We start from the raw sequence: 14,220 nt of genomic DNA on the forward strand, positions 1-14,220 counted from the left end.
GGGCTTCTCCGGTGTCCGGGGCTGCTGCCGCCGCCAGCCCGCCGCCCCCATCCCATCCCATCCCATCCCATCCCATCCCATCCCATGCCGGCACGGAGCAGGCCGGGCCCGGGCCCAGGCCCCCGGGCCGCCCCCGCGGGCGCCGGGCTCGTACCTCTCGCACTTGGTGAACTTGCGGAAGGCCTGGCGCAGGTCGTGGAAGGAGCGGTAGGTCTGCGGCTCGGCGGAGATGCCCTGCGCCCGCGTGGTGCGGGGCCCGATGTGCGGGCTGGGCACGGGCAGCACGGACTGGCACTTGTGCAGCCTCCGCTTCAGCTCCTGGATCTCCTCGTCCTTGTCCGACAGGCGCTGCTCCAGCTCGCGGATCCTCTCCTCCTTCAGCAGCAGCAGCTTAGCAAAGTCGCCCTCCAGCTCGCTCATGGTGCCGGGGTGAGTCCGGGAGGGAAGCGGTGAGGGCTGCCGGCGGGGCTGGGCTGGGCTGCGCTGAGCTGGGCGCGGAGGCAGCGGGAGGCGAAGTCTGAAACCCGCGGAGAGGAGAGCGGCTGAGTGCTAATCCGGAGCCTCTCCTGGGACGAGGTGATTATCTCTCATTGAGAAACCAATTAGAGCTGCCCTCCCGCCCGTGAGAGCCGCCCGCTGCACTCCATGAGCAGGGAGAGGCGGGCCGGCCAGCCTGAAGCGGGTGTGATCACAGCAGCCGCTCTGCCTCCATCCAGCCCTGCCCAGCACTCAGGGGCACAAAAGAAGGGGGGGGGAGCTTTGTGCCACTCTCCAAGTCTTGATCCTTGAAATAGCAACAATGACCATGTGATCGGCAGGGTGACGCAGCTCTGTAACTGGATCCCAAGACTTGGGATTAAAAAAAAAAAGAAAAAGAGCACTTCATAAATATTAAAGTGTCTCCGGCTAATAACCTGCACCAATCTGTTCTCTCTTTTCTCCCCCACCATCTCTTACAGCTGCTCATGTGTGTGGTATAGCAGCCTAGCTGGTTGTACTGGAACGGCCTGGTCACGAGCGCTGCTACTTGGATGCCCTCGGACACCAGAATCGCAACAAGATACCGAGCTTCAGAGGCAGGGCTGAAATTGGTGTGCCCTGTTTTGCTCGCCAGCCAAAAGACGACCAACGCGAAGGTGTTAAGTGCAAGATGCTACTGATGACTTGAGCTGCCTGCTGACCACCTCCAATGGTGCCGCAACCTCAACCAAGCAGCTGCCCATTTTAAGGTAAAGCATCTTGCCCCTGAAGCAGAGAAGAGCAAGCAGAGGAAGGAAAAAGAGAGAAATCCTGGCCAACAGCCTACTCTCCTTTGCAGAAAGACCTGCAACTTTTGCAAACAGGTCTGTGGCTCAAGAATTGGATTCTTAAGTCACTTCAAGACCCATCAATAGTAGAAATCATCCTCAAATCAAGGGATTGCTGATGAGACCGTGCTCCATCCTTTTCACTCACGCCAGCTGATACAAAGGAGTGCTGAGAACTGTTGTGGCAGTTTCCAGTGCCCTTTAAACTTTATTGATAGTAGATCAGGGTGGGCAAAATGCAGCCCAGGGGCCAGATGCAGCCCACAAGGCCATTCTATCTGGCCTGCAAGGCCCCTAAAAAATTTAGAAAATTAATATTTATTCGCCCCTGGCTGCCTATCATGCGGCACTAGATGGCTTGCCAAAACTCAGTAAGTGGCCCTCTGCCCAAAATAACTGCCTGCCACTGTAGTAGATACTGTTTGCCACTTGGAAAAAATAGAGGATGCCTCAAATACAGCACCAAAAAGGATAAGCATGGTTTCACCTTTCAGAAATACACACTTAAATGAAATTGCTTAAAAATTCATCAAGCACTAACAGGGCTCCAGTGATGTAATTGTATGGAAGAGGTGGGGAGTAGATAGATACTTCAGCTGAGAACATAGATAAATCTATGAAACAATACATTTTGCCAACTCTTATTCTGAAAGTGTCTCTTGATGATTTATCAGTTTACTACTGAAATTTACAAACAACATTACTCCTTCTCCCCCCCACACTTGTCCCGTCTAAACGGGGTCACTGCTGTGGATCCTGGCAGTCTGCCAGCTTCGATCATATGCATCTATGAATAACATTACTATTGAATCAAATTACACCTTACATCCCCACCTAAAATAGGAGTATCTATATTGTAATACAAGATGTTGTTGAATAATTTCTACTTAATAAAGCTACTTAACTCTAGATACAAAGGTATTGTGTTCTAGGTACATAGTTGTTTCTCCTGTTATACCAATGTTTTTAATACTACAACAGCAGTATATGCTTTTAATACTACAAAAGCCACAAATATTGGCTGGAAGAGTTCTTGAAAATGTATATGTTGATTCTGTAGCTAGAGAATTCTGTATATATTTGTAGTAAATGTATTGATAGGCTATAAGCATTATCACAGTGCATGGAAACATACTCCTAGCTCTTATTACCACTTCATTTTTGCTAAGCTAGATTCTCTTATATAGGAAAAAACATATGCAACTGTACTGATGTCAGTGGGATTTCCTAGGATTTACATCAGCATAAATACAATCAGAAGTTGTATATATGGTCTGTAGAATACCTGTACTTAGTCCCAAACAACAATAGCAAATATGCATCTTTAGGGTGAAATCCTAGCCCCTTTGAAGTCAATGGGAGTTTTACCAGTGACCTTCATGAGGTCAGGATTTCAACCTTACCACATATGTTAGGAATTGACCACTGCACATACACTTTTATGAAAACTTTAGAAGGATACATTACAACTGGAAATCATATTTCTACATGAATAGTGTGTGCTTACTATTGTTTCCAGTAATCCCTTAAGATATATCCATAACAAAAAGATGAAAGAGAAGGATTTTTTCCACTTTTTAAGTTTCTTTATATTAGGCACATGACTGCAGATTGTGCATTGTTAGTTTCACAGTTTTTGTGAAGGCCATCTAGGAAATTGCTCACCAGTAATATAAATAATAAAATTCAAACAGAAAAGATGACAAGTAGCAGGCAGGTATATGCATGGAAAGAAAGAATCTGAGACAGCTGGTATTTCTGATGCAAAGCCTATCCATAAAAAATTCTGCACATGAACATGGAAGAAAGCTGGGAGAGAAAAAGAGGGGGTCAAAACAAACAAACATAACACCTTACTTTTTCAAGCACTTTACAGAAAGAAGGCTATTTTCATTTTTCTATTTTTAAACTTAGGAAATGAAAGTTGGCAGTCTTCATTTAGCTATTTTTAAATTCTCATGAGAAATTAATTTTGCTTTAACTCACCCAAATTTGCCAATTGAAATATATCTCTTAAAAGTTTTTTTAAAAATCAGAATTTAGATTTTTTTTAAAAAAATCATAAAAATAAGCTAGTAATGGAGTTCTTTAAAGTTTTGTTTCACACTTGTTGAAACAGCAGAACTGGGAATAAATGTAAATCTGTGACAGACCCCTGAAGCCCTCATTTTGTTTCATACTTATTAAAAGGAAAACAGCGCCATCTTGTGTACAACTATAACTCAAGATACACGCAAATTGTTTTTTCTTTTTTGTCTCAACAGCATGCGAAATTGAAACCACAAAGCAGGTAAAAAGGTACACTTATAAAGAAATCGAAAATAGCTTGCTGATCATTTTTATTTCTTTTACTGTATACGCTTAACTACAATTTTAAAGGAACAATTTTATAATTGTTTAGTGAGTATATTACTCAATGCAAAAGAGAGATAATAATTACTATCCCTGTCCTTGATGCAAAGCTTAGTTGAAAAACATTTAAAACTATAAAATATTTTTAAAATAGAAGCTTAGGGTACAGCACTGCAGTTTGTATTTGGGGAAATATTGTATTGAAGTAAGTTGTAGTTCTGTATAAAGCAAACCACTGGCAGATGTTAAATTAAATGTGCAATAGGATCTGATGCACAAACCCAACAGTCTTGCCTCCTGCCATCCCACACATGCATGGCAGAAGGTGCAGTTGGTAGAATTGAACCATATTTCAGGGGAAACCAGGGTTCATGATCCTGGTCTTCTCCTGCCCTGGCAAATAGCAAGCTTGCCTCCCCAGCATTCCTGTGACTGTAAGCCCCAGCTAGGTGACTGTGGGGGGAGCTCCTTAAGAGAACCAAGGGCTCCATGTCCTCCCCTGGCTGGGAGCCCTGATCAGCTGACTGGCACCCCTAGCCTCAGCAGGGCACTGGAGTTTTGAAAGGCTCCAGTGTGCTCCTGAGGGTGGAAGCAATGGTCACAAGTTCAGTTTAAGGTGTATGGGAACCAGCCAAAAAGTTATTACACACATGTTGTGTAATAAATTTATGGTTTATTCTCTGTTTTATCGCATCATTAATTGAATGAACATGTGACTGGGTCAAAGCTCAAGACATGATTAACAAGCGTAAGGTCTATCAGGGGCCTTAGTACAGTACCAGATAATTGGAAGCAAGGCAGATTGTCAACTTAAAGATTTTTTTCTGTTTGGATTTTGTGAAATATTTTTTCTTAAGTTCTTGTTTTTCAAAGAAAGTTTTAAAACATAATGCACCAGTTTATAAATTAGGTGGAAACTTGCACTACTAATTCTCTTCTAGTAATCTCTCTCCTTACTTCTGGAAATGCCAGTGAAATAAAACACCCAACATGCAATGGTCAAGAATTCAGGTGTCATCAGAGTCAAATGAAGCTCCTCAAGGTTCCATACAACCATGGAATAGGAGTGTGTGCCTGCCCTGAAGGACTTGCAACACAGAAGATAAGACAGACATTTGCCTATACTTAGCAAAATACAGTCTCTAATCCTTGGCCTGAAGTTGTCTATAGTTGTATTAATTTTGTAAAAAAAACTGCTAGCAATTAGGTATTTTAAAATGTGTGTGTGTGAAATTCTGGGACAAATCACAAAAGCAATGAAATCTAGTTTCTGTTAGCATCACCTTTTTAAAAAAATTATCATTAAGCATACCATTTAGTGTTGGTTGTATTTTGTGTACTGTGTTAAATATAGCAATTCCATGCCCTTGTTAGAAGATAAATGTATCTGAAACTTTTGTGCTCTCCCTGAAGGGTAAAAAGAGTTTTGCCAATGACTTGACATGATCAAACGCATTATTTAGGAGGATATACAGCATTATACATCATGAAGAGCCTCTTGAGCTCCACTGAGGTATGCACTGTACCATCTATACAATGCATGTCCATTTTCACCTTGAAAAACTGAATACTACATGCAATTCCAGTTTAACTGAGTCACATTAACCATTTTAAAGACTGTTTTTTCCAAAAGCTTTCTTAAAACTACTCATAGAGGAAACTGAAAATAAATATAAGTGGTTTGATGTCCTTTTTCAAGATACATAAAATACATCAGGAAAAGAAGGAAGATTCCCCCTCACTTACTTGAGGCAACACCTACATTTGTATACATTATGTCTTATATCACCTACATTATATAATGCCCCATAGGCACCTAGTACACACCCAGTAATTTATGCTCCCCCCTACCAGCCCCCCACACACAAAAGAAGTTCTTTGCTTGAAGGAGTTTGGACCCTAGGAATAACTTAACTGATAATCTGAATGTAAGTTATACTTCTACCTAACAAGACATCAAAGGCATAGCAGGGTAGTTCTGCACCATGGGCAGTAGCAGCAGCAGTAGCCTGGTTATTGCCACTGGTGGCAGCAGCTGCTATTTTTGCCCTTCCCCCTCTGTCCCCCCAAAGTCGATGCTAGGGGGCTGGTGTCCCACTTCCCTCCCCCTTTAGTTATGTTACTGCATACTACAAGGAATCTTCATTTTTAACATAAATCATGCATATTCTGTATAAATGAACACATACTCATCCACAGAAAGAGTTTTCAGATTGAGGCTCACAACCCCCCCAATCATCAAAAGAAAAAGTAAAGGTCACTGCAATACATATGGCAGCTGCTAGGACCCAGGAGAGTGTAATGTAGGCTCCTACTTCAGCCTTGTACACTTCCCTACCCCTTGCCCTGTGCTCTATCACTTTTATGGGATTAGCTCACACTTGACAGGGTTCAACGAGCTCCTTTCCACAACGAACAACACTTTCCTGCAACAGGAAACAAAAGGAAGTAGCTGGGGTACCCCCTCATTGAAAGCCCCTTCTCCAGTGCCTCTTCACAATAAAAGCCATATCTTTACCTACTTCTACCACAAGTCACTCACCCTTTCATGGGACCTGTTTTCACTCTGAACTTCACATATAGGTTTAAACAAAATAGTGTAAATCACACCACTTTTCCCACTTTATTTCAGTGGAGCTCATATTTTATCACTTCCTGCTATATCAGCTGAGGCCCCATCACTGTAGAATATGGGAGACAGTATTCATAAGCATGCGCTATTGTTGAAATGCCACATTGCCTTACCTTGACACATTTCGGTGAAACAGATTATCAGCTCTTCAGCCTTCTACTCAAATGATCTTAGAGGTGAAGGGAGATATGGGATTTTATGGGGATGCAGGGACTAGTTGTCAGGAGTACTGGGAGTCAAGCAGGAGGAAGAAGCAGGACAGGAAATTTCGAGTAGTCAGAGGGAAGGTGGAAGCAGAAGGCAGAGAAGAAAGGAGGCAGGAGAAAACAGAGGGAGGGTTAGGAGACTATTACCAGCAGAAATAAAATACAATAAGGCAGCATTCAGGAACAAAAATATTACTAGGTAAAAGATAATGGGACGGGGGGGGAAATGGAATTAAAATGGACATAGACAGCAAATGAGAATTAAAAGCTGGAGAAAAAGGAGTGGAGTAGATGCTACAGCATTGCCCAGCCACACATCCTGCTGGGAGGAGGAAGCAGAGAGGGTAGCTGCCTGAAGGGAAGCAGACAAAATGGCAGTTACCCCATCCTGTGCTGCTGATTGATTGGCTGAGAAGGCTGCCTGTCATGCAGCCCTACCCCTCTCCACCAATCGGTGGTGAGGGGTGGGGCCACGTAAGACAGCCCCACAATCACAATTCGCCTGCAAAATCAGCCACCTGCCTCCTCAAGTTGGACAGACCCCTAACTGTCACTTCCTGCTGTATCAGCTGAGGCCCCATCACTGTAGAATGCGGGAGACCGTATTCATAAGCATGCGCTACTGTTGAAATGCCACATTGCACAGGTGCGCTCTACAAACCTAAAGATAGAAGGCAAATAAAAGGATACATTTATATATTTTAAATATCATGTTTAAAGGAGTTAAATATTTTTTAATGCTTAGGATTGACAATATTGCTGACATTCTCTCTCAGTCTTTCCCCCCCTTCCCAGGTTTCCTAGCTAGGGGATAGAACAGAGAACAATTAAACGGTCAAAGAAGATAAGTGAAACCTTTTACTAAGTAGTGGAAACCGAGATCATTTTATTAATTTTGAATTTTTAGCCTGAGAGGATCACATGCAAATTGGGAGGAGTGGGCTTCCCTTATAAGGTTGAAAAAGTCACAAGAGAGTTTGTCGTAACACTCAGGTACCGCCAAGTTTTCTTAGTTTGAGAAGCTCTGCTTTCTGTCACTTCAATTCCTAATATAGTACACTATGTAGCAGGCCTTTATCAGGTAAAATCTCACTGAAGCAGTGTTGTGTTGAAGAATGGACTGGAGGTCATGCCCCAAAAAATTGGTAATTTTAAAATGTAAAATTTTAAATTTTAACCTGTTCTGTTGCACACGTAGAACTTGTTAACATCACTCTTTAAGGGAACGAGCAAGTCTGCCACATGTCCATATTAACGTCCCAGCTTCCCTTAGTTGTTTCGGAGGAACAGAAGGAAACATACTCACTGGCTGCTTTTGACCTGGATTATGGGTTATATATACATATGTCAACTATATGGATTTGAACTGCATCTTTAGCTTACTGACACTCCCTACAAATCATGGAAAGTGAATGCTACTGTTTTGCAACTGCTACAGCTTCAAGGTCAATATCAGAAGAGTCCCAGGTAAGAATAGATTTCAACAGAGGCTTCAATACTGAGACTTCAGTTCATATAGGACTATTAAATTAAAGGCCTATACTGCATGCTACTCTCCCACATCCCAAATATTCAAATAGTTACATTTCCTACCCATAAACATTACTAGGTTAAGCTTAAAAGCTCCTGTATCTAATCTACAGATAAGAGACTGTACCTAGTTACACAGACAAATGGCATCACGTAAGGGAGCAACATTAAAAGGAATCAGAGAATTGTACATGATCAGCCACTCTTCATTATCCCCTTAAAGATACTAGTGACATCTTGTATACATATAGAAGGAACAAGAGTCTTTCAAGTCCTTGGCAGATATTAATTTAAGAGCACAATGAGACCCGCTGAATTTTATCCCAGAAAACAAAAATCACTCATCCTGCCATGCCAGACATGCATGGCAAGAGGCATGATTTCTGGGATCTCAGGTAAAATTTGTCCAATCCTATCGAGCTTCTGCCAGTGCACAGAGCCCAGAATCACCATTTTTCAATCACCATTTTTTAAATGAAATCCTCATATTTTCCTAAGGAAGGAAGCAACTATGACCACCTGAAACCTGAGATAGTCTGCCTGCCTTTGTTCAAACTAATTTGCATCATCACAGAACCTCACAAGAGAGGTGAGAGACTCTTTAACAGATAAGACCTGCCTGCTCAGAGGAATTTTCCATGTATTGACTCCTCTGTGAAATCCTATGATATATGAACTTTTATTTCTACCCAGCAGAATTTTACCATCTTTTCTCCAATGCCTGATGAAGGGTGTGTTTGTGCCTGAAAGCTTGCAATTAAAGAAATGTTTTGCAAAAGTATTGTTGGTCTAATAAAATATATCACCTCTACCATGATCCCAGATTGCATTTTCCAATACAGCACTTCCCGTGGGTAAACCAAAATGCAAGAAGCCTGAGATCAGGGAGGAACTGCCTGATATCAGCCTTCCCTTCTTAGGCTGCATGTGCACCTTCTAAAGTCCCCAGCACATGGGGAGCCTGAGATCAAGGAACGACTTCCTCCTCTTGGGTTCCCCCTGCGTCCGCATGTTCAACAGCTGTACATGCGGTTGGGATGCATGTGGAGGCAGGGAGTACAAGGTCAGGGGGTGGCTCCCCAATCTCAATTTTATGTGAAACATCTTTGTGGCTGGCTTGATATTTTATCATACCAAAAATTGTTTGCACCTGTGGCAAGCTACAATTGACCATGCAATTAATATACTGATCATGTAATAAATGTAACATCTATCAGGGGCTTCAGAATTCTAGGTGGGAAACATTTGAATAATATCATCAAATGCCTATCACCAGATTTTGATACTTCAACTTTATTTAACGAATCCACCTACTGATGAGAAAGTTCAGCTATTAACTGAGTCAAAAGAAACTGAATGGAACTAACATTATCAGCAATGGCAGGTGCTTGTTTTCTACTTGTAGGAGAATTTAGTGTACCAAATTGATTACAGCCATCTCTGTGCATGGCAGAATTTGAAATGTGGATTAACACTAATCTGATCCAAATAGGACTGGAACTGTGCACCCACCACCTTCTCAATATCATCCCTTTAAAAGAGACACAACACAAAGCACATTGTCTCCATTTTCATTAAGTTTGAGATTTTATAGCTTATATAAATGAGATCCTGCCATCCTGCAGAGAACTAATCCATACCTTCACCATTGATCTTAACCAGTTGGAAAGAATACAAATCTGCATCTCACAGTCAGCACTGAGTGTATCTGGATTCAGAAGAAAGCCAAAAAAGTCTGACAGGTTAGCTAGGAGAGAATGACATTCCTTACTTCCAATATAAGTAGTCAGGGCAGTTCTAATCTGGTTTATCTACTTACCAAAAGAACAAAATAATCATCACAGCAACAAATATTTGTCTATTTTCAGTTTCAAAATGGATTGCATTTAGCAAGCTATCAAACATACCCAGAAGTCCATTATAGTTTCAGAACAGAATATTCCCTCCCCTTGCTACAGAAGAAGAGTTCAAAAAACCTCTTCTGGCTTCCACAGCAGCATACAGAATGTCTAATAATAAACAGAGTGCAAGATTTGCTTCCAAATAGCTTGTCTAATCTATAGTGAAAGTTAGATAAAGAGCAATCAAGTCTAGAAATCATTTTAGTGATGGTGACAGCAAAGAATTCTTGTGCTGTATACGGGAAAAAGTGATTTCATTCACTGATGCATCATAGTTGTCATTTTAAAAAGTCAAATATTCCTAATAATTTCTATACAGTTATAGTTATTTCCTATGGTAAGTATCAAGTGGGGGAGGAATGCCTGCTTTAAAACTGCAGGTTTAAAGGCAGCAACAATGCCAACATAAAATCATTTACCAACCAATTCAAACTACATTTCAATATTTTGAGACTGATCTATAAATAACCAAAACAATTAGTTGTCCACTTTGTCTACCAAGAAACAACTCTCATCAAACCTTGAGATTCAATGGCAATTTTTTCAGAAACATTAATCCAGACTTAATTATCTGCAAATGACTTTTTTCAATAAACGTGTATCATGCTTTCACTATTAAATTGAATGTACATAGGAATATTCAAGAGGACAGATTTCTCCCTCCCCTCCCAACCCCCACAAAAGTGACATCTTTTAATATACTTCCTGAAAGTGATATTGATGCCAGAACATATTCTTGGTTCTAAACTTCATCCCTGTCATTCAGCACTGTAGAAAATAGTCTACGGAAAGTAGATATGTAGAATATGCCAGATATTGAACCAGGAAGAACCAGCGCCTCCATGTTTCATTCAAAATTCCTCTAATAAAAGGAGATCACTTTACAAGACAACAGCACGCAGACATTACTCAGTCTATGGCTGTAATTATCCAGTTAGAAACCCTGCCAGTAATCCTTTAGTGTAACTTTAACAGAAAATCAAAGGTGACTCTGGGTTTTTATAAAATCAATACTTTTGCTTTTATTTTGATTCCCAGTGTTAGAAGTACACTTTTTTTTTTTTTAATCTTCATTCACAAATTATGAGCCTATAAAACAAACATGGCTTCAAAGTCAACCTATGGCGTTTAAGAAAAAAAGTTTGGAACTAGGTAAATATAGTAAAGTGCTTAGAATCTGTTCAAATGTTATATGATCCATGATCTGTAAATCAAATCATCATGGCAATATAATACTTCATAATATAGATCTCTTTTAGCTTTCAATAAAAGGTGTTCTCACCCTTTCTGGTGGATGCCTCTGAAACCGCTCACAATTGCTTCAAGATTTAAGGAAGAATTTGGATCAAACATACTTTGAAATTGCTTTTCAGTGTATCTTAAGGAATTGTCATATAAACGTACATAGAAAAAAGTGACCCTCTTACAGTAGTTTAAGGAATTACGTTAAGGAAATCCAGCGCATTGGAGCAGACTCAATTAATCAAGTCTGTTGGAGCACAGAAATTAACATGCTCCAGCAGACTCTAGTGTCACATGTATCAGTGTCCCCTTGCTAAAAAATGGTGGCGGGGCGCTTTGAACTAAAGCTGAGCTTTAGTTCAAAGAACCCCGCCACCATTTATCAGTGCAGGGATGCTGATACATGTGACACTCGAGTGTTTTTAATTAGCACAGCTTGCTAATTAAAGCACCCCCACCCCACACACACACACACCTCCTGGAGCATGTGTAAAAATGCCCAGTATATCAGATTTGCAGAAGAAATCTTGTATTATCCCATGGGTGACTGGTGCCACCTTAGTCAAGGGGGGCAGATGCCTCCCCAGTGACCAATCAGCAAGCCCCGCAGCCAATCTCGCCGACTGGGGAAGGGGTGTCACCTGCAGCCAATCGTGAGACAGCTGATCGCTGTGGCCGCTTCCGGGAGTGGCTGCAGCCACTTCTGGGAGTGCAATGGCTCTCCACTCCCCAGCCAATGCTTGCAGGGGGGGCACTGGCACTTCTGCCTGCCCCACCGCCCACTGCCTAAGCAGCAAGCACAGCCAGTCAGGGGGTGCACCAGCGCTCTCAGGGGGTGCACATGCACCCCTGTGCACCTCTTACACATTGCCACTGTACTATCCTAACAGAATTAGAATATGACTTAGTTGATGATATCATGCTAGGAATAAAATGAAGATAATATTAGGATTTGTGGGAAAGAAAAAATAGAATATAAATTAAATGTTATTCTCAATTTAGATAGGTAAAAGATCCACCTAAACTGAACAGTTCATCAGGATAAAGTTAAAGGGATGCTAGTTTCCACAACCAATGTCATACAAGGGAGTGAGCTGCCTTATATGCTCATATCCTGTTCCATTTGACTTACTGGCCTTAATAACTGGGGCAAATTTACAGCTGGGTCAACTGGAAAGCTTGTTCATATTCTAAATACCACTCAGATTCATGCCCCTGAAGCCATAGCACGTACCCACTCTGTGGCTATGCCCTAGCAAAGCACAACCTCCCCATGGGGGAGCTAAATCCACATCTCCCCAGGTTACAGGTAGGGATACTTATCACTATTCAATTGAGGGAAAACTCTTTTAAATGAACAGCCATTATTCAGTTCTGAATTTACTGGATGTGCACCCCATGTTTACATAGTAATCTACTCTCTTGTTAGGCCCTGCATCAATCACAACTTTGAGTTTGTTATTCTTGGTTTTATAGGACACGGCTGCTCAACTCCCAGTGAAAGACCAGATCTGGCCTCAGGCACCCCCTCCATGCATCTGAAAATTTGGCAGTAGGGGAGCAGCAGTGCAGCGAACCTGCTGCCAAATTTTTGGACCCACAGAGGACAGATAGGGTGGTGCAGGGCCCAATCCCAGTGTGTGAACAGAATGGGGCCCTAGAACTAGATCCTAGAGCGCAGGGCTTGATCCCAGTGTGTGGCTCCAGGTGGGGGCAGCACAGGGCTCTGATCCCAGCAGACAGGGGCAAAACAGGGCCCAATCCCAGCAAAGTGGGGCTCCAGAGCCTGATCCTGGCATGCAGGGTCTAAGGATTGGCCCCACACCACTCATCTGACCCACAGAGCCAAAATATTGAGCATCACCGTTATAGAAAAGAGTGCTCTTTGTTGAAAAATTTGGATCATTAGCAATGATTTATTAATGGATCTAATAACCAGATACAGGATACTATGTAGCTATCAGATAGGGATTTTAGGCCACTTTCCTTAATTTCAGGATGTGGGGAGAAGGTGGAAATAAAGGAGTTTCCTTTAAAATTTTTTTGCTCTCTGTTAATCATTTCCACAGGTTCTTCCAGTACTTCTAACCCTAATGCAACTGTCCAATAAAACTGCATATTTCCCATCTTATTTGATGTTTTATTCATTACAAGGAAAATCTATAGGAAATACTGTCAGAAGATCCACAGTTCTTACAGAAAAGGCAAGCAGTTATAAGATATTAACTTGAAATTGTAATTAGAATGAATAGTTGTGACATAGCAGTGATCATCAATTTAATCTTTTATAGATTTGACATTGTTTCACAAGATGGCATTCAAAAATCTGAAAAACAGCATGAAGTGTAGGATGTATTAATTGATCTCTTAAAATTTGCTTTTATTTCCTTATCACCATAGGGGATTCATTCTCTTTCTTTATTCTTTTTCTGATATTATATCGATACTGAGTAGGAACAGACTCCAGTTAAATACATTTGATATTGTAAATTTCCTAGACAAAACTGTAAAGAAAAAATAATAATAAAATTGTATGCATTCCATCCAGGAAGAGCACACACAAACTGCTGAAACTTCCTTAGCCTGACAAAGGGTTTTTGAACCCGAAAGCTTGCTTAATAACTATTCTCCAGCTATTTGGGTTGGTCTAATAAAAGATATCAAATTCACCCAAGGAATCTTGTTCGCAAGGTAAATGCATTCATTACTTCTTGCTTGTACAGGATACAAGTGAGCAAAAGATTACCTATCAGTCGCACTATCTTTCATATAATAGATCATTATTTTCAATGACCTAACTGAGTAGGTAACTGAAGGAAAAAAAAAAAACTTTCTTTGAAGTAGAAGGTTTTAGAGCTTATGGGGAAACTGATATAAACAGAGAAATTCACCTGAATTAAGAAGGGGATCATATCAAATCCATATATTCTCTTAAAAGGAATCAGGTCCCATGAAGGGAAGAGCTAGCAGAAAGCTGGAGAACATATCCCTTCACCCAGTCAAATCTATACATTTTACACTAGCATATCAGCATTCCTTTGTTGTAAGTT

The 14,220-nt window shown here is 41.3% G+C and overlaps 1 protein-coding gene and 1 long non-coding RNA gene across 2 annotated transcripts in view; one reads left to right on the forward strand and one right to left on the reverse strand.

The window, feature by feature from the left end:
- PRKG1 (protein kinase cGMP-dependent 1) overlaps window positions 1-420 on the reverse strand; it is a 1,124,099-nt gene extending 1,123,679 nt beyond the window's left edge. The window contains exon 1 of the mRNA XM_019484295.2: window positions 155-420. Within this exon, the coding sequence (XP_019339840.1) occupies window positions 155-420 (266 nt within the window). The remainder of the gene's footprint in view (window positions 1-154) is intronic.
- Window positions 126-5,344, forward strand: LOC102560969 (uncharacterized). The gene is made up of 3 exons (XR_363679.3): window positions 126-207; window positions 346-429; window positions 960-5,344. It is a non-coding gene; the product is annotated as an uncharacterized LOC102560969 (long non-coding RNA).
- The last annotated feature ends 8,876 nt before the right edge of the window (window positions 5,345-14,220 follow it).

The sequence above is a fragment of the Alligator mississippiensis genome, chromosome 6, assembly GCF_030867095.1.
Source record: "Alligator mississippiensis isolate rAllMis1 chromosome 6, rAllMis1, whole genome shotgun sequence".
Taxonomy (NCBI): Eukaryota; Metazoa; Chordata; order Crocodylia; family Alligatoridae; genus Alligator; species Alligator mississippiensis.